General features: G+C 57.8%; 1 protein-coding gene and 1 pseudogene across 2 annotated transcripts in view; one reads left to right on the forward strand and one right to left on the reverse strand.

The window, feature by feature from the left end:
* Positions 1-6: 6 nt before the first annotated feature.
* ADGRL1 (adhesion G protein-coupled receptor L1) overlaps positions 7-23,948 on the reverse strand; it is a 26,698-nt gene continuing 2,756 nt past the window's right edge. Inside the window, exons 2-21 of one of the 2 annotated variants that reach the window (XM_023763960.1) lie at positions 22,758-22,971; positions 18,377-18,486; positions 10,682-11,482; positions 9,488-9,802; positions 8,649-8,752; positions 8,180-8,365; positions 7,845-7,883; positions 7,479-7,662; positions 7,204-7,326; positions 6,556-6,770; positions 5,431-5,640; positions 5,121-5,341; positions 4,914-4,980; positions 4,425-4,516; positions 3,704-3,872; positions 2,319-2,447; positions 2,042-2,138; positions 1,821-1,949; positions 1,630-1,647; positions 7-1,121 (exon numbers count right to left, since the gene is read on the reverse strand). In XM_023763960.1, the coding sequence (XP_023619728.1) occupies positions 379-1,121; positions 1,630-1,647; positions 1,821-1,949; positions 2,042-2,138; positions 2,319-2,447; positions 3,704-3,872; positions 4,425-4,516; positions 4,914-4,980; positions 5,121-5,341; positions 5,431-5,640; positions 6,556-6,770; positions 7,204-7,326; positions 7,479-7,662; positions 7,845-7,883; positions 8,180-8,365; positions 8,649-8,752; positions 9,488-9,802; positions 10,682-11,482; positions 18,377-18,486; positions 22,758-22,971 (4,166 nt within the window). In that variant the 3' untranslated portion in view covers positions 7-378. The remainder of the gene's footprint in view (positions 1,122-1,629; positions 1,648-1,820; positions 1,950-2,041; positions 2,139-2,318; positions 2,448-3,703; positions 3,873-4,424; positions 4,517-4,913; positions 4,981-5,120; positions 5,342-5,430; positions 5,641-6,555; positions 6,771-7,203; positions 7,327-7,478; positions 7,663-7,844; positions 7,884-8,179; positions 8,366-8,648; positions 8,753-9,487; positions 9,803-10,681; positions 11,483-18,376; positions 18,487-22,757; positions 22,972-23,948) is intronic. The other variant, XM_023763961.1, reaches the window with a different exon arrangement.
* Positions 19,726-19,825, forward strand: LOC111828251 (annotated as a pseudogene).

Here is a 23,948-nt window from a genome sequence, read left to right on the forward strand (position 1 = left end):
AAGGCCTTTGGTCCAGGGAACACCAAAGCCCTCATGTCTCTCAGCAGATAGGAAGAGCAGCGGGGAGGGGGAAGTCAAGAGTGAGATGTACCCTTCCAATTTCTCCTTCCTTATTCCCCTTGGGACCTCTGGGTTCCTCCTCATGGCACTTCCCCCAAAGTAAGCTGGTGCGTGTGGCTGGTGGGAAACCCTGTCTGTGAACCCTGCACCTCAGGTCCCCACAGCAGGGCCCCCAAGAGGCCTTGAGGGCCCTCATACAAGGGATGCCTGGAGAGTGGCCCACCAGCCACTGCCTCCTTCAGTCTCCCTATCCCCTCAGAGCCCTACTCAGGGTTCCCTCCCTGGCCTGGGCTACCGGCCCCCGGTCCATGAGGTCCCTCAGAGGCTGGTGACCAGCTGCATCTGCCCATCCCCATCAGGCCCTGGCCCCTCAAGGCCTGGGGCTGCCAAATAGCCTTCGTGGCTGGGCCGCCGCACCTGGTAGTAGCCCTGCAGGGGGTTTCGGGCCACCAAGGCTGGTGGGCGCGAGGTGTAGTAGATTTCAGGGGGGACAGGGGGCGCGGGTGGGGGTGGGGGCAGGGCCTCACTGGGCCCCTCAGGGCTGCTGTCCGGGTAGGAGGGCGAGTCCCGAAGGTTGGCCCCACTGGCATAGAGGGAGTCCCGGCCCGGAGGGGAGGAGAGGGGCCGGCTGGTGGCCCCGTCCTCTGCTGTGCAGCTCTCCGACTCGTCCAGATCGCTCTGGTACAGCACCGACTGGGCCCGGGGCAGCAGCAGTGGCTCCTCCAGGGCCTTGTAGAGAAGTTCAATCTCCGCCCGGTCAGCACCCCCGGGCCCACCAGCCTCTTCCTCACTGCCACCCCCCGGCACAGGTGGCACCGGGGGCTCAGGTGGTGGAGGGCCTTTGGCCCCGCTGCTGCCACCCCGCAGGTTGTTGTGCACCAGCTCTGAGATGATCATCTTCTCAAAGGCAGCAGCATCTGCCAGGTTCCGGCCTCGGGGTGGCTCAGGTGCCCCATCCCCTGGAGGGAAATCCCCACTTCGCAAGGAGTAACTGTTGTTGAAGTTGCCGTTGAGGGGCAGTGTGTCCATGCCGCAGGCTTCCCGGCCTCCCAAGGGGTGCTCTGCAGGCAGAAGGGGGCTGCTCAGGGAGGGGCAGGCATTGGGAAGGATCCAGGCCATGTGAGGTGGGGCTGCCTGGGTTTACCCCTGCCCCTGGGGTCTTCCATTCCCTCTCTTCCTCATTGGCAGTGGGGACACCCATCATGCAGGTTGGTGGAAGAGGGGGTGGAGACCAGTTTTCCCAGGTTTCCCTCCCAGCCAGGGGCTCAGAATCTTAGCGGTGAGAAGACTGGCGTGAGGAGATCTTTTCACACCGCTAAGATTCTGAGCCCCCAGCTGGGAGGGAAACCTGTGCTTGACCCTCATCTTCATTCCCCACCTGAAGCCCAAATACACCACCAACCAGCTGCCAAACCAGAGACTGCATGCATATGCTTGTGGGTGTGTGTTGGGGCGAGACGGGGACGCACTCTATGAGTTCTCTTCCCTAAATAAGTGAGGCCATCCAAGGAGGCCACTGTCTCGTTCCCCTCCCAGCCTCGGAAATGTTACCAGGAAAGTCTCACTTACTGGGTTCCCGGTAGCTCCCTGCAGGTGCCAGGCCAGGAGGGAAAAGAAAGAAGGTGAATGGGCTTGGAATGCTGAGTCCAGGCTCCAGTTCAGGAGGCACGAGGGCACCCCAAGTGAAAACCCCTCAGGATGCAGACCCCACACTCCCTGACCTGGGCTGTTGCCCTCTCCCAGCACTAGAGTATTCTTACCTGGGGAGTTGAAGACAGGGGGTGAGGAGGGATTGAAGCCCACTGACTCGGCGATGAGGGTGTTGTAGGGGCTAGTGCCACCACGAGGCTGGAGCACGGGGTTGGTCAGCAGGTGGTTCCCCATGGTACCTGCCCAGGAGGTCAGAAGTAACAGGGCAGCTTGGAGACACAGGCCAGGAATCTCAAGGGACTGGAGCCAGGGGCGAGGGATGCTGTCTCACCTCGGTTCAGGGTGGGGGTACTGTTGATGTCACCCGCCATGAAGGAAGATTCTGTCTGTTTCCTCACGGTGTCATTCCACATCCTCCGGATTCGGCTCTGGGGACACAGCCCAGACATAAGGGGACCCTCAAGCTGCCCACCCTCCAGAAACTTTCTGAGACCACTCGCCTGATGACCACCACCAAGGACCTGGGCAAAGCACTGCCCCGCCTCTGGGCTCCTGGGTCTAACACTCAGCCCAGGGAGCCTGCCTAGTGCCCGGCCCAGCTCAGATACCTGGGTCCCTGTGTAGTAGCGGGTGTTGCTCCGCATGGCTGAGGTCTTAAGCGAGCCATGAGCGCCCCCGGGCGGGGAGCGGATGCAGCAGTAGGAGTGTCGCAGGCACTTGCTGTACTCCTTGTGCACCTGGGGGGTGAGGAGAACAGGCAGCTGGTCGCAGGCGCCCCCACTCAGGAGTCCAGAGACCAAGCTACAAACAGGCATCAGAAACTGTTCTGTCCCCCAGCAGCCAGCCAGGTAGACACTCTTTCCTTGCTCAGGCCCATCTTCCGTTCTTCACCTCCACCAGTTTCTTATCCATTCAATGACTCAACAGCTCTTTAATGCATATCCGTTATGTGTCAGGCACGGTTTAGGCTCCGGGGATAATCAGAACAAATCAGACATAAAGCCCTACCTTTCAGAGCTGCTATTTTAGTAGACAGAGACATAACATAGATGCAAACATCAGTACATAATGTAGGATGTCTATGGTGTTAGGTGCTGCGAAGGACCTATGGCTGGGGAGGGGGTTAGGCAGTGCTGGGGGGTGTGGGGTGGTGGTTTGCAGATTTCAAATCGATCAGGAGAGGCCTCACTGAGAAGCAGACATTTTGGCAAAGACTTGAGAGAAATAGACAGCAGGCCCTGTGATATCTGGGGAGGAGCAGGGAACAAGCCATGAGGACGGTCCATGTCTAGGTGTCTGAGAGAGGGCAGAGGAGGGCACTGCTGGAAGAAAGGGAACAGAGGGGGCTCTGGTTGGACCTTGCGTGCCTGGAGGTTCCTATAAGGATGTCACTGTCCCTGTGTGTCCAATGGGGGCTGCCAGTTTTAAGAGGAGGAAGGATACAGTCAAACTTGCAGGACTCTGATTGGTATCTCCATCCCCAACCTTAGCCTTACCCACCTCACTGTCTCCCGAGACTAACACTGACAGGGCCCCCCCACTGCCTTCAGGACCAAGCACACAAATGCCTTGGCTCCGTTTCCATGGCTTGAGTCCTGTATGCCCTCTCCACATTCCTCTGCTTCTGTTATCACCTTTCATTTACTTTCTTAAGATTTAGATTTTAACATGTTTTATTTAAAAAGGAAACTTTCTATCACCACAAAACTCATAGTTCGTCTCTTAACTATTTAAGTAGGAAACATCTGTCTGGATGGGGCCCAGGGTCATCTCCATTTTGCATGTCTGCTTGGTGCCCCACACCTGGGAAGAGGCCGTCACCATGTCCCAAATCCACCCTGCTTGCTTGCTCTTCCAGTCCTCTATCCTGCTCTTTTCCAGATCCTTCTTCACCCCTGGCTAAATCCTCCCAGACGCTGAGCCCATGCTCCCCTTGCAGCAGACACAGGTCCCTACAGAAGGCAGGCTACCTGCGCCTCCTCCCTGACCTCACCTTCTTCTGTAAGGCGCAGTGAAAGACGAAGATGAAGACCCCCTGGAAGGCGTTGAAGGTGGTAAAGAGATAGGCCATGACTACCGACTCCTTATTGATGAAGAGGAGGCCGAAAGCCCAGGTGAGGCCCAGCAGGAAGAGCAGCGCGATGGCCCCCAGGGCCCAGGATCTGGGGTGGGTGGGGAGAGAAGACAGGGACATCAAAGACCCGCTAGTGGTGATGCTTCCCCTGTTGGCCTCCTTGGGCCTGGACGCTCTCTGCAAAGACCCACCTAAGTGAGTAGGCCTCAGGATAACGGCCTGCCCAGCGACACTTCCACCTAGCCTGGGCCTGAGGGGCAAGCAGAAGTCGGGGGTCGGGGTTTGTGAATGGTCAGTCATTCCCTGCATCTTTCATCCTTTTGGCCCTATTTCTAGGCCCTTAAAGTATCTTTTGCTGCCTATTTCTCTTTAACTTGCCCTGAAATAGACTCACTTTTGAATTCAGTCTTGCCCTAAGCAGTTATTCAGTTATGTCCCCCAAACCACAGGTTGAATGTGCTAATGCCAGGTTTTTTAATACACATCAGGTAGATATATAACGAGCACAATAAAACACCATCTTTGTCCTTAAATCACACTGTGTGACAATAGAGTGACAGCACTACATTTTACAAAGTCCTGGGAGAGGCCGGGCCAGTGTGGAGTTTTTGTGGCAGGGGTGCAGGGCGGGGGTGCTCACTTAATGTTGTCTAGGCGACTCGAGTCAGGCTTGAGCACAGATGAGCTCCGGATCATCTTGTGCAGGGTCACCATGAGGAACACCAGGTTCACCTGGGGGTAGGACAAGGGGAGGGGCTGTGCTGGGGTTGCTTTGCCTGTGGTGTGAGTTCCTGGCCAAGTCTCAGCCTGGACCTCCTTCTTCCGGGCCTCTTCTACAGGAATACCTGCCCCAGGTGCTCACTGACTGGTATAACTGTCGGATAACAGGGTTCCCACTACTGGAAAGATGGGGCCCACAGCCTGCCATAGAGCAGGGGCTCAAATTCCAGCTCCTAGATGGGTGAACCTCAGTGCTGGAGCTCTACAGACCCGCTGTGCTCTCATCCTCTTAGTTGGCTGTTCAGTTCCCATGGTTTTCAAGGGCTTGGGGAGACTGGGATTGCTCGGGGACAAGGCTAGCCTGGATAAAGGATGGAGACGCAGTACTGGGTACCACCTTCCAGCTTACCACAATAACAAAGGAGACGGGCCCAATGAAGCTCCAGATGAAATAATTATCCACTCGGAGCCAGCAACTATAAAGGAAGCAGGGCCAGGTAGATAGAGGCAGAGGGGGGCCCCTCCCTCTGACCCCAGGAGCCCAGTGCCCCAAGGGTCCTGCTGTTGAGCAGGGAACCAGGCAAGAGGAGAGATGGGGGCGGGGGGAGGCACTCACGCCTTCTCGGTGCCATAGCTGCGGTAGTCAATGGCAGCTGCGATGCCTACCACCAGGGCTGGGAAGCAGTAGCCACCTAGGTAGTAGTACTTGGTGCGGGAGTACTCGCTCTCAAACACCTCTACCAGCAGCAGATAGAGGTGCACACCCTCCAGGCACAGCCAGGAGAAGGCAGCCAGGAAAAAGTAGTGCAGCAGGCCAGCGAAGATGGGGCAGGCAATCTGGGGGGCGAGGGCACCACAAATGAGGGGCTGCCCAGCCAGGTGGCCTCTCCTGCCTTCCCCCACCCCCTACCTTGTGCCTGGCCCACCTCATACTGAGTCTTGTCTATGCCAACCAGGAAGAGCAGCTCAGCCAGGAAGAGGTTGATGCACAGGTTCTTGTGGATGGTATTGCGGTCAGTCTGCAGTCCCCGCAGGAAGCAGAAGGTGGAGATGCAGATGGCCAAGCAGACCAGGGAGATCACGATGCCTACCCAGGTGATGACTGACAGCAGCAGCTCGTTGATGCGGCCCTGGTACTGGGGGACAGCAGAGGGTACACTCAGCACCCCTGCCCACAGCCGGGCTCACCCTGGGCTCAGCTAAGTGCCAGCTGGGGGCAAGGCTGCAGGCCACAAGTACTGCTGGTGCAGCCCCCACCCCCCTGGCCTACTGCCCCCGGCCAACTTGCTGGCCCCCACCACTCTGCAGGTGGCCCGCTCACTTCCTCATGCTCTGGAAGGCGTGTGGAGAGATGACAAAGGTGACACCAACTTGCTTCTCCAGTGGGCCTTGGGAGAAGGTGGGACTATGACCAGAGAGAACCAGATGTGTGGCCTCATCCCCTGGGCAAGACTGGTAGCCCCCCATGCCCATGAAGCTGGTCTTCCCTGGCACTGCCCATGCTTCACTCTATGATGCCATGCAAAGCTGGGCCAGAGAGTGGGCCCGCCAGGAGAGCGCAGCGGAGCCGCCAGCCAGCTTACGATCTCACGGTGAGCCATGAGCACGGCAAAGTTGGTGAGGTGGCTGCAGGCACATGTAGTGTGGGTCTTGTTGGACTCCACCAGGCGGCAGCCTTGGGGTCGAACAGTAGCTCACCATTGGAGCGCTCCCAGTAGTTCAGAAGGAGCAGTTACCATTGAAGGTGGTTCTTGGCCTGTTGTGTGGTGGTGGCCCGGGGAGTCAAATCTGGGGAGTCCCTCTCCAGCCCTCACACCCAGCTACAGGGATAGCAGCAAGCATGGAGAAGTGCTTGGAGCTCCAGGTGGCAGTTTGATATCTCTGGGGACAAATGACCTAAGCAGTTGAGGTGGGGGCTGCGAGGGGGTGCATGGCCTAGGGAGGGGTGCAAACTTGCTCCTGGGTGGATGAGCAGGCAGTGGGAGGATATGCAGCATGGGAACACAAAAGATGCTGGGACCCTCATGGAGGGTGGGGATGCCTCAGCTCACCTCCAGGTGGGCCACAGTAAAGATGACAGGGTCCATGAGGAAGACACGACTGGACTCCTTATTGATGGAGGCTGCAATGACCTGTGAGTTCACCACCAGGGAGGTGCCCCCTGGGCTGCCCGCGCCCGTTTCGCTCGCCAGCTTCACTGTGGCGTTCTCAGTGGACAGGAAAAGACCCAGGTTGTTGTAGAGGATGAAGACAACTTTGACCACCCCTGGGGAGGACAGGTGTAGTGGGGTTTGCCATCAGCCCTTGGCTGGTGCAGCTGCAGCCACTGGGACCTGTCTTTACCAGGCCGAAGCCCACGCGAGTGGGGCTCAGAGAACCCTGCCCTGGGACAACTGCTCGGTTGCAGGCAGCGCCAAACAACAGGGCAGCAGGCCAGAACACACAGCAGCTGGGTCCCTGGGCACCTCTCACTTGTGGTGTGATCTCGAGCAAATCCCTAACCTTCCTGTGCCTTAGTCTCAAATGGGACAGTCCTCCCTGAGCTCTGAGTATCAACTGCTGCTGCACCGAAGTGAGCCCTGTAGACTGAAGTGTCCTGGCTCTACGGGGCTTTGGGAGGACCCCGTGCGTTATATTCCCCCAGCTTGAGCAGAGGACTTCAGGGAGCCACAAGGAAGGAGAAAAGAAGGGGCACTGACCATTGCGGCTGTTCTGCTTGATGGTGTTGGCTGACAGCTGGATGGAGTTTTCGCTCGGGTACTCCTGGGGGAACACCAGCTCCTGCACTTGGCCCTCTGTGTTCAGAACCGTGACCTCCAAGACTGTGGGACAGAGGATGGCAGGGCATACGAGATTGGAATCTGTGCCCAGTCCAGGGGCCCAAGGTCAAGGGCCAGGGTGGTCTCTGGAACAGGTGGGCCCCACAGTTCAAGATTTGCATTTGAACTTGCCTCGGTGAGACTATAGCACTCACCCACATTCTGTTTAGCAGCCAAAAAGCGGGCCGGCTCCCTGACATTGTCAGCCAGCAGGAAGGCACCCTCCTCCAGTACGTCCAGGAGCATGGTGGCTGTATGCACCTGCTCTGTGGCATTCATGTCCTTCCAGGACTCAAGAGCCTCTGGCCGCAGTAGGTTGTCCACTGTCTCCACCACAGCCTAAATGAGCAGGGAGAGGGGTTGGGGGGAGGGGAAAGGTTGGGGGTGGCGCCATGAGTCGCCTCACATCCTCCAGTTCCTCAGGATGGTCTCTGTATCCCCTCCACTCAATCTCCATCCCCCCAGTGCCTCCTGGGGCCTGCCCCACCCCCCTCAGACAGTAGAAGCCCTCTGGGCCTCACCTTAATGTAGTCCTTGCAGGTTCTCTCCCGCTTGTGCATCTAAGGAAAGGGATGGAGGCACTGTCAGGCCTGGCCTCCTGCCCTACTCATTCCAACACTCACTCTTCTGTGTCTGCCACCGACCTGGTGCTGGGCCATGAGTAAGAGTTGTTCCTAAGGGATCCCCCAACCCCCAGGACCCTCCAAGGCATCCCAGGAGGGAGACCAACAGGCCTGGATTCTGTCCTTCCTTCCTCTGACCATCATGGGTGGCAGCCCAGCTCTTAGGTACTAGGCCAGAACCTTCCTGAGGCTCCAGGACAGAGCCCACCATTGGCCCTGCTGCCAGGCCCCACCTTGTTATAGTTCTTGCCAGCCGACTCGCGCTCAATGGGCCGCAGAGCCTGCAGCTGGGCATCCAGGATGTCCAGCAGCTGTTCCATCAGCTTCACGGAGGAAGACACGTCTCCCGCATAAATGGAGCCCCGGGTGTGGCGGGCCAGCTCACTTGCAATGTTGGCTGCATTCTCCCCGCTCTTGATCTGAATGAGGCAGAAGTGGGGGACCCAGCTCTGTTAGGGATCATCTTGCTTCCCCATGGTCCCTTTGCACATGCCCGGCCTGCTCAGCCCTTCTCATTGCTCTCTGCGGCCCCTTCTCCCTGGTTGCCCTCTCCCCTACTCTGTACGCTAGAGAGTGGACCCACATTCCTGCCTCCCAGACCTGCCGCCCATTTGTCTCCCTCTGTGTCCCACTGCACCCTGCACCCAGCCACCCAGAGCCCAGTGTGCACAGGTGCCTGAGAGGAGCAGCTGCTACTGGTACCTTCTGGGCCACCTGGTTGACCCAGGGGGAGGTGCAGTTGCTGAGGTCAGGGCCCCGGGGGTTCCAGAGCCCCAGGGCTGGTAGACACTGGAAGGAGGCAATTCCTGCAGGGACAGACAGACAGGACAGAGAAGGGAGCCACAAGGAAGGAGAAAAGGGGCCAAAGCAGGGGGAAAGGAGATGACAGAGGGCAAGTAGGTGAGGGGAACATGGAAGACCAGACATGAAGCAGGCCAGACAGTCAAGAGAGGTGTCACTCTGAGGTGACATAAGTCACCCCTGACTTCCCAAGCTCTCCCTCTTGGCTCCCCTTCCATCTTTGCCTACAGGAATAGAACCTTTTAGCAAAGCCCGTCTTGGAAGCCTCCTCTCCACGAAGCCTCTTCTGACCCTTCCCTCGGATCCCTGGAGCACATGGTCATGGCCCACCCCTCTGGCACTTCAACTGCCGTCTACCCTGCCATCAGCTGCTGCCAGGGCTGGTCCGCCTTAGCCTGAGACTGGCGCACACCCAAGTCACCTCTGTGGGCTCCCTGCAGGGTCTACCTAGTGCTTTTCATGCGGCAGGTGCTCAGTACTGCAGGAGGGGACAGGGTTTGGGGTGGGGGAGGGTACTGAGCTACTACTATGCCCTGGGAGCTCTGCTGGCGTCTGGGGACACAGCGGCAGATATCAGGTATGAGCCCTGCCATATAAAACCCATGCTCTGGCAGGGGAGATGGACAGGTAAGTGCACCTGTGCTGAGTGGTGGGCATGTCCTGTCTCTTCCCTGCCCAGACCAGCAGTAGCCACCCCACAAACCAGCCACAGTGGAAGTGACCAAGGCCTCTGCACTCACCTCGAGTCCCCTTGGGGCAGGGCCTCTCCACCAGCATGCCCTGCTGGGTGGCCGGCCACTGGACCCGCCGCACCTCTCGCGGTTCACAGAAGAGCTCTGGAGACACGTGCAGATTAGGGGCTGGGGGCCGCCGGGTACTGGGGGCTGGGGCTGTGGCTGGAGGCAGGTCAGGTCCCAGCTGGTTGATGGCACCCACCGGGTGTGTGGTGAGGGGTGCCCGGCGGAGTGGGGTGGTGGCTGCAGGTGAGGCCGTGCTGGTGAGGGGTGTGGGCCGGACTGTGGTGGTCGTGCTGAGGGGCGGGGAAGTGGCTGGGCCTGGAATGGAGAGGAGACAGGAGACAGAGTCACCCCCATGTTCGGGGCCTTGCCACAGCATGCCTGGGTACTTGGATCCCTGGCATCTTAGCATCTTTCTTGCCAATGAAGTAGAAAGGTGTCCTGGTCCCCACTGGGTCTGGAAGGGGATCTCCCCTGGCATTCTCTCCGCCCACAGAGATCCCTCACTTCTGTAGGACCATGTAAAGCAGCCAAAGGGGTTAAGAATTCACTCCTGTGCACCCAGAGGTCTGAAAGAACAACTGGAGAGGACAGGCCATGAAGGTAGGGAACATGGCCACCTCCCATCCTCGGTTACTCTCTCTGGTCTGTAACCTGGCCAGGTCCCTTCCCTCGGGTGGGAGGCCCTCAGTTTCCCATAATGCAAAGGGAGCTGGATGAGATTAGGCTCCCTGGACCCCTGGGGCTGCTCAGAGATGGCTCAGGGCAGCTGAGGGGGCAAATGAGACTACAGAGAGGCCCCACCCCATCAACAGCAGCAGCAGCAGCTCAGCCTCGTTCTGTGTTTGGGCTTCCACCTAAGATTTTGGTTGATAAGGGTTCCATGGCTAAAAGTGCACAGGCCACTGGGAGAGGCAGTGCACTCGGGGGTTAGGTGCCCAGAGTTCTGAGTCCAAATCCTCCAAGTACATGAACTAATCCCCACCCCCCAGGGCTTAGTGTCCTCATCTGTAAACCGGGGGCAGTGACAATCCCTGTGACTATGGGGTTAGATGAATTAAATGCTTAGGACATGAGCTGTGTGACTCCATTCAAGGTCTCCCCCAACCCACCTCCAGGTCCCCAAGAACTCCAAGTGTGCCCCCCACCCTGGGACTGGGGGTGAGGCCTGGGGCAGCGAACAGGAGCCATCCTCACCGGCACTGGGGTCCGGAGGTCCAAACTCCAGGCTATAGCGCACCACGAAGTAGTTGTTCCAGACGTACAGCTGGTTGTCGCGCGGGTTGTAGTCCACAGAGGAGACGAACTGGTAGGGATTGGGGAAGGCCAGGCTGACCGGCTCCTCGCGGTTAGCATTGGTGTTGAAGGCGTAGTCCACGCGGTTGCCAGCTGCCTCACTGTCGTCATCCACATAGACCGAGCGCAGCACGTAGAGGACACCGCACACCATGAAGGCGTTGGACGCTGAGCGCTTGTCGTATCCTGTTTCCCACGTGCCCTCGAAGCGCAGCGTATAGGGGTTGAGCTGGCTCACCACCAGCCGCCCATTGTTGCCCTCAGTGGCATAGATGACCCACAGCCCATTCTCGTCCACGGCCAGATCGATGTCAGTCTTGCCTCCCCAGCGGTAGGGCGAGGTGTCATGGTAGTTGGCCGTGTTGATGACGGTCTCCCCGCTCTTGATGCGTGTGCGCAGGTCGTACTTGACAATGTTGCGTGTGCGCTCCTTGTTGTAGAAGACAGCGCCGTCGTAGACCACAAAGCCAGTGCCGTCCACGCGGTTGGGCAGGCGGTAGGTGGTGGTGTGGCGCGCTGCCACGTAGTCCTCCCAGGAGGCATACTCGGTCAACGTGTCCGTGCGGTAGGGGATCCAGGGCATGACGTAGATGCGGTCCCCCGCCTGCAGTGGATCCTTGCACCATGCACCGGACTGGTGCTCTGACTCGTGCGTGGAGGTGGGCTCCAGCACCTTCTGCAGGGTCCCTGGGCACACGAAGACTGGGCAGGGTGGGTGGGAGGAGAGGAAACAGGAGAGGAGGTGCAGGGATGAGGGAGGGGAGGAGAGAGAAAGGGGAAAGAGAGGTAGTTGGTCACAAGGCCAGGGGGGAGCCAGACTGTCCCCTCCTGCTGCTGCAGTCACGGTTGCTTGGTAGGGCTGGTGATGGGAAGGGGGTTTCCGGGCTGGGATCCCTGCCCGCCCAGCTGCCCCTCTCCCTGGAGATGTCAACCCTGGAGGCCATTAAGAGCAGGGTTAGTGGGAGAAGGTGGTACCCCTCTTTCCTTTTCTGGCTGCTAGAGACCCCACAGGCTGGGGATAAGGGGTTTGGCAAGAGCTCTCCCAGAGACTTTCTCGTGTGCCTTAAGCCTGGCGGAAAGACCTCACTGCAGCTGCTGCCTGGCAGCTTTCCAGTTCCAGGGACTCAGTGCCCTGCCTCTTGGCCATCATGTCCACCCCCCACGGAAGAGCTAGAGTGGAGGGTCCCATCCTTCACCCACACAAGGAAAGATTTTTTTTACTCCCCTTTCTTCCGCCTGCAAAAATTGCAAGGTAGTGATGTTTCTGTACCCACTGTGGGTGTCAGGAGCATCCCCCCATTCCAGGGAAGGGGAAGCACCCAAGGTTCCTGATGCAGCCTGTGCCCGCCCCCAGTACCCACACAATCAGGAAGGGTTTTTGGAAAAGTCCAGCCTCTCCCCTACGGTGCCCAGCCCTGCCCCCAGCCGGCAGGGTCTCTCATGGGGTTTGTTCAGCAGCAGACACTGACACTGGTGCACAGGGAGGGGGGTGGGACATGGGGAGGGAGGGGACTCCCCAGGAGAGTTGGGGAGGGGGAAGGAAAGCTGTGTGGAGGGAAGAGAGACAAGGTGGGGCCCTCAGCAGAGGTCCTGGCTCCAAGGGAGGCACGCTGGAGACCACCTGGGAAGAAAGGTTAGTGCTGGCAGAGGAGAGAGGGGGTGAGCAGAGAATTCACTCCAAGGCCCAGGCCCGACTGAGGGTCCCTCAGGGGGGCACTCCCAGGTCCAGCTCAGAGTGGGCAAGGGAGGGAACCAAGTGCTAGGATAAAGACCCAGCCCACCCCAGCCAGGCCCCCCACCTCCCCTGCCCCGGACCCAGATTTACCTGCAACCATCCCCGGCTCGGGAGGAGGGACCAAGGCAGCGTTGATGTCAGAAAGGTGGGGGGCCCCGCCCCACCCCCCCATTCCCTGAAAAGGAGGAAAACCTCAACTGCATCTCGTTGGCCCCCACTGGCCTGCCCTCCCCTACCCCATCATGTCCCAGGGGTACCTACTCCTAGGCTCCCCCGCTGACCCAGTGGCGATCTGGACTCTCACGGTCAGCATGGCCAGACTCCCCTCCTCCTCCCAGAGTGATGACAGTCAGAGGCCCCTCCATCCAGGATGGCTGGGGCCTCCCTCTCTACTCCCTACTAGCAGAACCCACAGACCGGCCAGAGTGAGGGCTTGCAGTGAATTCTCTGCTTCTGCTTGGCTTGTCACCAAAGCAGATGGCCCCAAGGGAGACAGGAAGGGCTGGGACCTGGTCCTGGCTTGGGAGGCAGCCCAAGGGTCCCCAGGCACAAAGCAGCCAGGAGCATGCCCTGTTTTAGGAGAAGGGGCACCCAGGGCACAGAGGTGGGCAGGGACCAGAAGGGTCCTGGCTTGGGCCCTGGGGCTTCACCATCTCCCTGTTCCTGGTGCCCTGAGGTGTTGGCCTGTCCCTCCACCTGTTTCCTCTGTGCCAAGGTCTCCCCTCTCCCCAAGCCAGGGGGGCTCCTGCCAGCTGTGTGTGTGAGGGGGGCGGTGGGAGGTCTCAGAACCTGACCTGGTCAGAAGGGTGTGGAGGAGGAAAGTGTGGTTAGAGGTTACCCTGGGGAAGGGGGAGAAGATGAGAAAGGGCCTGGGGCCTTTGCCATCAAGGACCCCTCCCTAGCACCAAGCTCCCAACACCTCCTTTTCCCTCCCCGCCTCTTGAAGAGAAAAGATCCAGGGCTGCATATCCAAACCACCACCGGACCTGCAAGAAGAGTGTCTGGTGCTGGGTGGGAGAGACTCCAGGAAAGAGAGACTCAGAGTGGCAGGGTGTTTGGGGGCAGACCATGGGCTGGCTGCCCAGGCCGCTCTGAGATGGGGAGGGAGACAGCGGGGAGGGGAGCAGCTTGGAGGGACCCACTCCACCCCCCTCGAATGGGATGCTCCACAGACCACCGTAATTTCAAGACAAAAGCTCTATGAAAAGGTTTCTCACCCAGCCCTTCCCCTGCTGCCAGCCTCAGAGCTGTCAGTTTCCCAAAACTTTCAGGGGAGAAAGCAACCATCCCCAACTCCTGCCCTCCCCTCCGCAACAGACAGCCCTCTCCACCACAGAGTTCTCCTGCTCCCCCAGCTGAGGGTAAACCCCGGCAAGAAATTACGGTGCTCCTGGAAGGCCCCAGACCTGGCCTATCCTGTCCCCACCCCCTCTCCCTGGTCCTCTAACCACAACAGCCCAGAAGAAACCCTGACTGCAGCTTCGCAAGTGTTTCAGAACCAGAGAAAAATGCTCCCCCATCCCTCGATCCCCCCACCGCAAGGCCCGCCCCCACCCCCTTACCCCCACATTTGACAGGCTGCCCTCCCAGGGTTGAGGACAGTTCATACCCCTCCCCAGGGGTGGGCCCCCAACTGGTCGAGGTTGGGGGATCGGGGTGGGGGAGACTTGTGCTCTGTGCTCCAAAACAGCTCTGGGCCTTGGAAACACCAAACCAGAAGGAACTTAAGCCACCAGGAGCCTGAGGGATAGGATGAATCTGCTCTCCAAAAGGAAAACAAAGGTGTCCCCTCCGTCCCGCCTCCCCCAACGGGGCATAAGTTACCAAAGTTGGGGCAGGAAGAGAAGAGACGGTTCACCTGGTGCCCCCTACCCCACCCCCAGTCTGGAACCAGGAAAGGGAGTCCCCACCCACCCAGGATGCTTACAAACTTCTCCTGAAGGAGCAAAAGAAGTATGAGAGAAGGCCAGGTCCCCTAGCAAGGGCCAGGAACTAGGAAGGAGGGACAGGGAAAGACAGAGAGGCAAAGAGAGAGAGAGTGAGAGAGAGAGAGAGTGAGAGAGAGGAAGGTCCTGCCCGCGTACTCAGAGGAGCTTCCTCGGGTGTCTGGAGGGTGGAGTCACCCATGGCTGGACCAGGGCTGGCCCCACTGGGAGGGCACCTGGGGCGGGAGCTATCAACTGGACCCAGTGGGGGCGGGAGAAGAAGGGGCCGAGAGGGGAGGGCGGTCACATAAGTATGGCACAGGTAAAACAAAGTGTGAGTTAGGGGTTAGCATTGGTAACAGTGCGTTTACCTTTCTGCTCCACTTCTACTTTAAGCATCGGAAGAGAGAGAGAAAACAAATTGAAAAAAAAATGTGCAAGAAAAAAGAGAAAAAAAAAGAGATTAAATTGCTTTTGTTTCTTTTTTGGCAACATGTCCCCTTTTCCTTTCTTTCCTTACTCCTGGTTCCCCAACCCCAAATGTTGCATCAGCTCAGCCCCCGCCCCCCATGTCCCTTCCTCTGGGGTAGGGTGGGGCAAGAGGTCATGAGGGAGACAGTCACAGGGAGGGGAAAACACGCAGAACAGAGACCAAGAGAGACACGGAGGGAGGGGAGGACGGGTAGGCAGAGGACCATGCCTTCAGATGTGAGTGGGCACCCTCATGGGAGGGGGGAGTCCAGTTGGGAGGCGGGCTCTGGTTAGGGGGGCACCGGGGAGGGAGTGGGGGGACACTCTGGTCCCCTCTCGCCCTGTCTGCTGCCCGCCTGCCAGAACCAGGGGCCCAGGGAAGGAAGCTCAGTTCCTCCCGGGCCTGGGTGCCCAGAACCGAGAGAACAGGCTAAACTCCTTCCAGTCTGTGCTGGCCCCACCTGGGAGCCTCTGGGTCCCCCCAACCCTCACCACCCAGAAAGAGCCAACACAGAGAGGGTGGCAGAGTTGGACACAGAATGACGGAGAGGCAGACAAGCAGAGCCCCCTTGGGCCTCAGAGAGCTTGGTGGGGGGGGGGAGACAGAGGTCGAGAGGGAAGAGGCTGGGGTGGGTACACATCACACAGGACAGGACAGCAGGTGGCACAGACACGCTCCCCCGAGACTCAGTTTCTCTGCCCAGCAACCCCCCTGGGGGCCCCGGAGCCAGGAGCTCCACGCCACCCGCTGCCTGGTGGGCCGGCGGTACCTGGGGGAGGAAGGGGCATGGTTAGAGTGTGCACAGCTGCAAGGCAAATCCAGTGTTAGTTGGGCCTGTCCAATGTGTGTGTGGCGGGGACCCCACACACCCACTGCCCCAGCCCCATGGTAGCCCCCACACTCCGCCCCGCCCCCCGCCCCCCGCCGGCCTGCACCAGCACTGGGATCACCCCAGCCTCTGAAGCCTCAGGCTCGGTGCCCTGGCCCCTCAGGAACCTCTGCCAGGGCCTGGCTTTCCTAGCTCCTCTAGAGAAGCAGGGAGTTCCACAGGGGAGGGATGGCTGCATCCCCAGCGCCTCACCCAGGGCCTGGAACACAGGAGGTGCTCAGCAAACGTGTGGGGACGAGTGCCCGGCCTCCCTGTCTGGCTTCAATCCTCCTGTTCACCCAGCCCCCTTCCTCTGGGACCAGGAGCTAACAAGTCTGCATGTCTAGGACACACATGGCCCCACTGTGCCCCCACACAACCACTGTGTGTATGTCCTTTCTCCCCGAGTTCAGGCTAGCTCTCTCCCATCAGCCTGGGGGCCGCCCATCCCCTGGGCTGACCTGCCTACCTCCTGGCCTTTGTGGGTCATGCTCCTGCCCACCCTGGGGGTCGGCTCCAGGAGGTCTCCCCACCCCTTTCCTCCCAAGGCCCTCTAAGCTTTCCTCCTGCTTCTCTAACTGTGTGGCATCCACTGTGGACTCCACTTGGACCAACGGGTTTTTCTCTGCCCTGTATCCCATCTGCCTCAGGAGGAGCTGGGTGCATCATCAGTTGTTAGTTTCTTTTTGATTACCAACAGCAATAACAATAACTGGTAGTTACAGCGGAAACAGTGACTACCAAGTGCCCAGCACTCACTTGGTGCCAGGGACTGTGCTAGGCACTTCCTGGGCAGTCTTTTGAGAACCCTGTCTATAGATGGGGAAACTGAGGCTCGGTGAGGGGAAGCAACAAGGCTGAGGCCACATGCTGGCAAAAGCGGGTACCACTTCCTTCACATCTGTGACTCAGGGCAGGAGCTTTATCCACGTTCTCTCTTCCTGGCAGTGTCTCAGGAAGGGGTTTGGTCCCTTCCCCCATCACAGATGAGTACCCAGGGTCAGCCGGCTGGAAAGGGCACTCGGACCACTACTGAGCACATCCTGAGCCAGGCGTGGGCCTGGGCGCTGGGGGGTGAGGACTCGCCTCTGCCCCTGGGAGCAGGCTCTGAGGCAGGCCCTGGGCCGGCTGCTTCACACACGAGCTCCTGGACTCTCCCCTCCCCTGATGGCGGCCCAGAGAAATGAAGTCACTCGCTCAAGTTTCAGAGCCAGAAAAATTCAAGAGCCTGGCCGAGCTTCGGACCAGCCTGATTTCCTGTGTGCTAAGCTCCCACCTCCTGCCTGCCTTCCCCGCTCCCAGCCCCGGGGTGGGCAGTGTCCCCAGTGCTGTGGGAAGGCTTCAAGGAAGTCAGGCGTCCCCCTCAGGCGGTGGCTGGAGGCCTGGTCGCTGAAAGGAAAGGGTGAGGAGTAAAAGCAGAAAGTGATGGAAGCACGTAAGCGATCCTGTTCCCCGTGTAGATCATCACCTGCGAGGAGAAACCAAAGGTTGGGGAGAAGGCTGGAGTGGGAGGGGGAGAAGGCTGGAGTGGGAGGGGAGAGGAGGGACAGTCACAGGGCCCCTGTTCCCACCCCTGCCCCCCACACGCACATGCCCCCCACACGCACACACTCTGGTGGCCCTGCCTCCGCCCCCCTCTGCCTGGAGCCTACCTCCTGGCTCAGTGAAGCTGGGGGTTGGGAAGGAAAGGGGAGGTGGAGGGAGAGTGAGGAGGAGGAGGATGCTAAGGTGGGTGCTGAGGAGGAGAGACCCTGTCTTTGTCAGCTGCCCTTCACCAGGTGTAAGAAAGCCAGGCCTCTGGCTCCCCAGGCCCACCTGGGGGCCTCCCTCCATGCACCATGGCGGCACTTCCCTGGCAAACAGGAAGTGCTATCATGGTGATGGGCAAACCGACCAGGGGATGGGACTCTGGAAGACAAGACGCCCCAACCCTTCACACCGAATCCAACGCGAGGCCTCAGCAGTGGTCTGTCTCTCCGTGGACATCAAGTCCAGCTTCCAGGACGGGGAAAGGGCAGGAGGGGGCAGCGAGGGGTGAAGAGGAAGGAGAGGGAGTTCAGAGAGAAGTGTGGTGAGTGAGGGAAGGACAGGTGTGTGTGTGGTGGGGGGAGGGGGGACAGGAAGGGAAGGGATGAGAGAAGAGGGAGGCAGAGGGGTGACAGGGCAGTGGGGTTGAGGGAGATGTACGTGTGCCAAGCAGAGTGGGGTGTGGCCTAGGAGTGTGTAAAGGAGCCCGGGCACATGAAGAAGCAGGGCCAGGGGGCCCGGGTGACCAGGGCTGGAGAAGGTGCCGAGGAAAGGACAGTTTTTGGTGGTGGCTGGGGAAAAGGCGGGGGGCGAGGAGCTTAGGGTGTGGACAAGGCTGACTAGAAAAAGGGAGTGTGGGAGGGAGGGAACAGGTCCAACTGTCCCCCACGCACCTGGCCCCAACTTGGCCCCTTGTGCATGTGTGCATGTGCGTGTGTATGTGCATGTGCGTGTGTGTGCGTGTACGTGTATGTGCATGTGCATGTGTGTGGCGAGTCAAGGTGTCTCCTCCTCGCTCACTCTGGGTAGGGGAAGGGCCCGGGTTCGCATGAGGAACAAGAGGACTCACTGTAGGGGACACAGTCGTACTGCACCTCCAGGTACTTGTAGGTCCCAGGACAGGGGTCAGGAAAGGCGTCGGAGCCGGCAACCACCACGCACTGGGTGCGGTTATTACACCTGTGGAGGAAAGACAGAGATGGGAAGACAGGCCTAGAACTGGGGGCTCCAGGGCAAGGAGAAGAATGGGTACCCCCAAATTTGGAAGGAACCATGGAGACCAAAGCCTTTCGTGGATATTGTTTTCTGCTTCCTGCCAGCTCTCTCTTCCACTAGATAGGGTTTCTTCTACTCCCCGCCCCAGCATGGCATGAAGCTCAGGGCTGGGACGGGGCAGGGCCCCATAAACTGCTTGCCCAGCCACCCCTCATGGCTCCCATCCAGCACTGGTGCTATGGCTTCCTTGGCATTTTCCCTCAATTGACTGTACAGCCCCTCCTTTGTTCATGGAAGAGTTCAATGATTCTCTCTCATCATTGATGTTTCTCTCTCTCCCTCCCTCTCACCTTCCTCTGAAATTAATAAAAATATATTAAAAAGTAGTAATAAAAGATGTTTCTCTGCTGTCTGTCCCCACAGTCAGGGTCTCTGTTTCCTGGAGCAGCCCAGGTCTCCGCCAGCAGGACATCGACCTGATCGTGGGTATGCAGGAAGCAGTTTTGGGGGACTCCCTGACAGATATGGGGCAGGGGGGCGCCTGTGTCTTCTCTCTTCAGTCCTGCCCTTAACTAATGAGGATCTGCTCAACCCACCCACCTCAAAACCCTCCTTTAAAAACAGAACATTGGGGCCGGGCGCGCAGTGGTAGCGGGCCTTGAGTGGCAGGGGGTGGGGGTGGAGTAAAAAAAGAAAAAGAAGAAAAAAAACACAGAACATTGGCCTGGCCAGTGTGGCTCAGTGGTTGAACATTGACCTATGAACCAGGAGGTAACGGTTCTATTCCCGGCCAAGGCACATGCCCAGGTTGAAGGCTTGATCCCTAGTGTGGGACATGCAGGAGGCAGCCAATCAATCATTCTCTCTCATCATTGATGTTTCTGTCTCTTTCTGTCTTTCCCTCACCCTTCCTCTCTGAAATCAATAAAAATATATTAAAAATAAATAAATAAAAACAGACACTGGTGCCCTGGCCGGTTTGGCTCAGTGGATAGAGCGTCGGCCTGGGGATGGAGGGGTCCCGGGTTCGATTCCAGTCGAGGGCACATGCCTGGGTCGCAGGCTCGATCCCCACAAGGGGGTGTGCAGGAGGCGGCCAATCCATGATTCTCTCTCATCAATGATGTTTCTTTCTCCCTCCCTCTCTGAAATCAATAAAAATATATTAAAAACAACAACAACAAGAAAAACAGAACACTGGTCTTGCTTCAGTAGCACATATAATAAAATTGGAACGATACAGACATTAGCACGGCCCCTGTGCAAGGCTGACATGCAAATTCATGAGGCGTTCCATATTTTTAGACAATAGTGAAGTGAAGGCCTGGGGGGAGGGGTTTGTAGTAGAGGGTCAATGGATAAAAGGGGGACATCTGAAATACTTTCCACAATAAATAAAAACAGCACATTGGCCTCAGAAGGTTAAGGAGAATTACCTAATGCCCAGAAACTCCATCCCTTGTTATATTCCCAAAAGAACCGAAAGCAAGTGCTTAAACAACCCAAATATCATACCCGAATGGATGAACAAAATGTGGTCCATCCTTACAACAAAATAGTCCTCAGCTATAAAAAGGACTGAAGCGCTGACAGGCCACAATGTGTATGAACTTCAGAATATGCTGCATGAGAGAAGCCGGACACAAAAGGCCAAGATCACGACTCCACATGCACGAAACGTCCGGAATTGGAGATCCAGAGACAGAGAGGAGATCAGCTGCCAGGAGGAGGGGGATGGAGAGCGGCCGCTAATGGGTACAGGGTTTCCTCCTGGGGTGATGAAAATGTTCCGGAACTAGGTAGGGATGGTGGTTGCACAACTTGTAAACATACTAAATGCCACTAAATATTTCACTTCAATGGTGATTTTTATGTTATGTGAACTTCACTTCCATAAAGAGAAGAAAGGGAAAGCCGCTGGCCTTCTAGCGAGGGGGGATGAGATGGGTGTGGGAGGCACCAAACAGGGCAGCGGGTGCTGATGGTCTGGTCAGCTCCTCACTGTATTTATTCTGGGGTGTCTCTGTCAGAGCAGTGAGCTGTACCCTAACTGATACAAAGCACCTCCAGGTTGCCCTAGCCAGTTTGGGTCAGTGGATAGAGCACTGGCCTGCGGACTGAAGCGATTTCGGTCAAGGGCATGTACATAGGTTGCAGGCTCCTCCCCAGCCTGAGCCCTGGTTTTGGGGGCATGTGCAGGAGGCAACCAATCAATGTGTTTCTCTCACATCGATACTTCTCTCTGTCTTTCCCTCTCTCTTCCACTCTCTCTAAAAATCAATGGAAAAATATCCTTGGGTGAGGATTAAAATAAAATAAAATAAAAAATTTTAAAAAGCACCTCCAGATTTTTAAAAAATATGTATTTTTATTGATTTCAGAGAGGGAAGGAGAGGGAGAGAATCATTGATTGGCTGCTTCCTGGACGCCCCCTACTGGGGATCGAGCCTGAAACCTGGGCATGTGCCCTGGACCTGAATCGAACCCAGGACCTTTCAGTCCGCAGGCCGATGCTCTACCCACTGAGCCAAACCGGCTAGGGCTCACCTCCAGGTTTTAAGACAGTGGAGCAGCGGCCTCAGGACACTCGCAGCCCCGGTGACCATCCTGCTCGGTGTTCCCCCCTCTGGACCTGACAACCCAGTCGGAACTGGGCCAGTCGCTGTGCTGGGAGCTGGGAGACACCACTGACACCGGTGCCGGTGCTGAATGAACCCTCAGGGGGAATCTGGAGAGCAGGAGGGAGGAAGCAAGGGTTCCAAGGAGAAGGGGCACTGCCCAAGGGAAGACTGGGAGGCTGGACTGTCACCACCCATGCAGGGGAGACTGGGAGGGTTTATTAGAGGGGGATGGATGCTGGGGAGAGAAAGGGTGCGAGGGAGGGGATGAGGCAGCTCCAGCCTGGCCAACCAGGCTGAGCCATCTGCCCACACCTGTCCTGTGCCCCAAACTCTCAGGGCCGCTGCCCAATGACATATTCTAGAACCCTCTGCCAGCATTCAAGGAGCTGCTGGCCCTAGCGCTCCTTCCCTTTTCCAGTTCTATGCCCTGGGCTCGGAGTGAACCCTGCATTCTCACAGGCATTGGGCAAAAATTCAGTGAGTGCCTGCTGCTGCGGACACAGCAGTGACACAGTTCCCTGTCCCTGTGGGGCTGACAGCCCATGAGGGAAGACAGAAACCACATAAAGAGGCAAAATATCTGATGGAACTGCAGATGGAAGTCCAGGTAGGAGAGAAACAAAGCAGAGAAGGGGCGAGGAAGTGGGAGCTGTGGTTTTAGAGGGTGGTCGGGCAGCCCTGGAGGAGGATAGGTAGGTGGAAATTCCCTGAGTGAGCGGGAGGAGGGAGGAGGAGCCCAGCGGCTGCTGGAGAACAGCCAATGAGAAGGCCCACAGGAGGCCCTCAGGGGAAGATAGATGCCTGACGTGTGTGAGGAGCAGGTGGGTGAGAGGGGGAGCGCGGAGGAGGTGAGGGCTGGAGAGGAAAGGGCAGAGCGAGCAGGGCCTTGCAGGCAGAGGGAAGGCTTGGGCTTTTGTGAGCTGGGAATGAGGTAGGAGTCTGAGCAGAACAGGGATGTTTCCAGATTCAAGTGCTCACAGACGCCCTCTGGCTGCTGTGGAGGGAACAGGCTGTAGCAGGCAAGAGGGAGCAGGTAAGGGGCGGGGCATGGGCTTGGAAACAGTGGTCAAATGAGTATAATTGGAAGGAAGCACTGAGCAGCTCGAGGTGCGCTGGCTGTGGGTGTGAGAGGGGTTTCTGCAGCTTCGAACACTCAGTGCTCTCCCTGGCACACCCCCCTCACTCACAGTTGCACCCGGGCACTCACATTCTCTCTCTCACATGCACTTATCATCTGTATTCAGATGTCACCTCCTCAGGGAAGCCGGACCAGACTCGGTCCTGCCTCAGCTCCCAGGACACCTTCACCCTGTCCTGCCATTGCAAGCCCTCACCGCCTCCCTATAATCTTGGCGTGAGCTTCTGGAGGCATCAGGCTCATGAGTGTAGGTGTGTGGGAAGGGGTACAGACTGGTAGGGAGACAAGCTGGGGGCGGGGGGGAGGGCTGTTCACATGGCACCTGGAAGGTGCTCGGGAAACGTGTGGAAATCATAAAGGAAGACGGAGGGTGAACAGGGTGCACTGTCCCGGGGGTGCACAGAGGACAGGCACTGGATTCAGGGACTCCGAGAACTGCCGCCACCCTGCCTCTGAGAGCCCGGTGGGGCCCTCACCTCTGCGACATGATCTTGAAGGCATCCGGCAGGTAGCACTGCACGTTCTCCATCTGGAAAGGGTCAGCGTCGCAGATCTTGTCATCTGTGCGTCCGTAATTGGCGTTTTCCACCATGATGACATCACTGCCTGGGCACCGCAGCTCAATGGGGTAGCCTTCGCATGCCAGCTCCCGGCGCATCAGCCCGAATGGGAGTCCAGCCCGGCTCAGGCCTGTGGGAGGGGGCACATCATGCTCAGGGCACAGGGAAGGGAGTGAAGACCCGCAGAGGAGGCGCCATCTCCAGCTTAGCTGGACCTGGGACACAGGCACAGCTTTATTCATCTGTAAAATGGGCTTTTCAAGTCATTAACCTGCTCAAAAAGAATTTGGCCTTTGCCTCAGGACCTGGGAGGGCCCTCCAAGCCTTTTGAATGTTCAGCCTGATAAGAGTGTCTGTTTACCTGGGGGCCTTGGGCCATGCCAGATAGTCTGTGCTAACTGTTAGGGGTTGAATTGTGCTCCCTCCCCCAATTCCTATGCTGAAGTCCTAACCCATAGGACCTCAGAATGTAACCAAATTTGGAGACAGGGTCTTTACAGAGATAACCAAGTTAAAAGGAGGCAATAAAGATGGGCACTAATCTATATATATAAAAGCCTACTATGCAAAGTGTCCCCTAGGGCAGTGGTCGGCAAACTCATTAGTCAACAGAGCCAAATATCAACAGTACAACGATTGAAATTTCTTTTGAGAGCCAACTTTTTTAAACTTACACTATATAGGTAGGTACACTGTTATTAACTTAATTAGGGTGCTCCTAAGGCTTAGGAAGAGCCACACTCAAGGGGCCAAGCCGCAGTTTGCCGACCACTGCGGGACTTCCATTGCTTGCTATGACATGCGCTGACCACCAGGGGGCGGCACCGGAACGAAGGAAGGCCAGGCCTAGGGACCCTACCTGTGCATGAATTTCATCCAATAAAAATAGAGGGAATTTGGACACAGACACACCAGAGGGAAGACCATGTGGGGACAGAGGGAGGAGATGGCCATCTACAAGCCAAGGACAGGGGCCTGGAACAAATCTTTCCCTTGCAGCCCTTAGAAGGAACTAACCCTGCCAACGCCTTGATTTTGGACTTCCAGCCCCTAGTTCTGTGAGGAAATAATTTTCTGTTGTGTAAGCGCCCTCTCATCTGTGGTACT

This window comes from Myotis lucifugus, unplaced genomic scaffold (genome assembly GCF_000147115.1).
Source record: "Myotis lucifugus unplaced genomic scaffold, Myoluc2.0 scaffold_310, whole genome shotgun sequence".
Lineage (NCBI taxonomy): Eukaryota > Metazoa > Chordata > Mammalia > Chiroptera > Vespertilionidae > Myotis > Myotis lucifugus.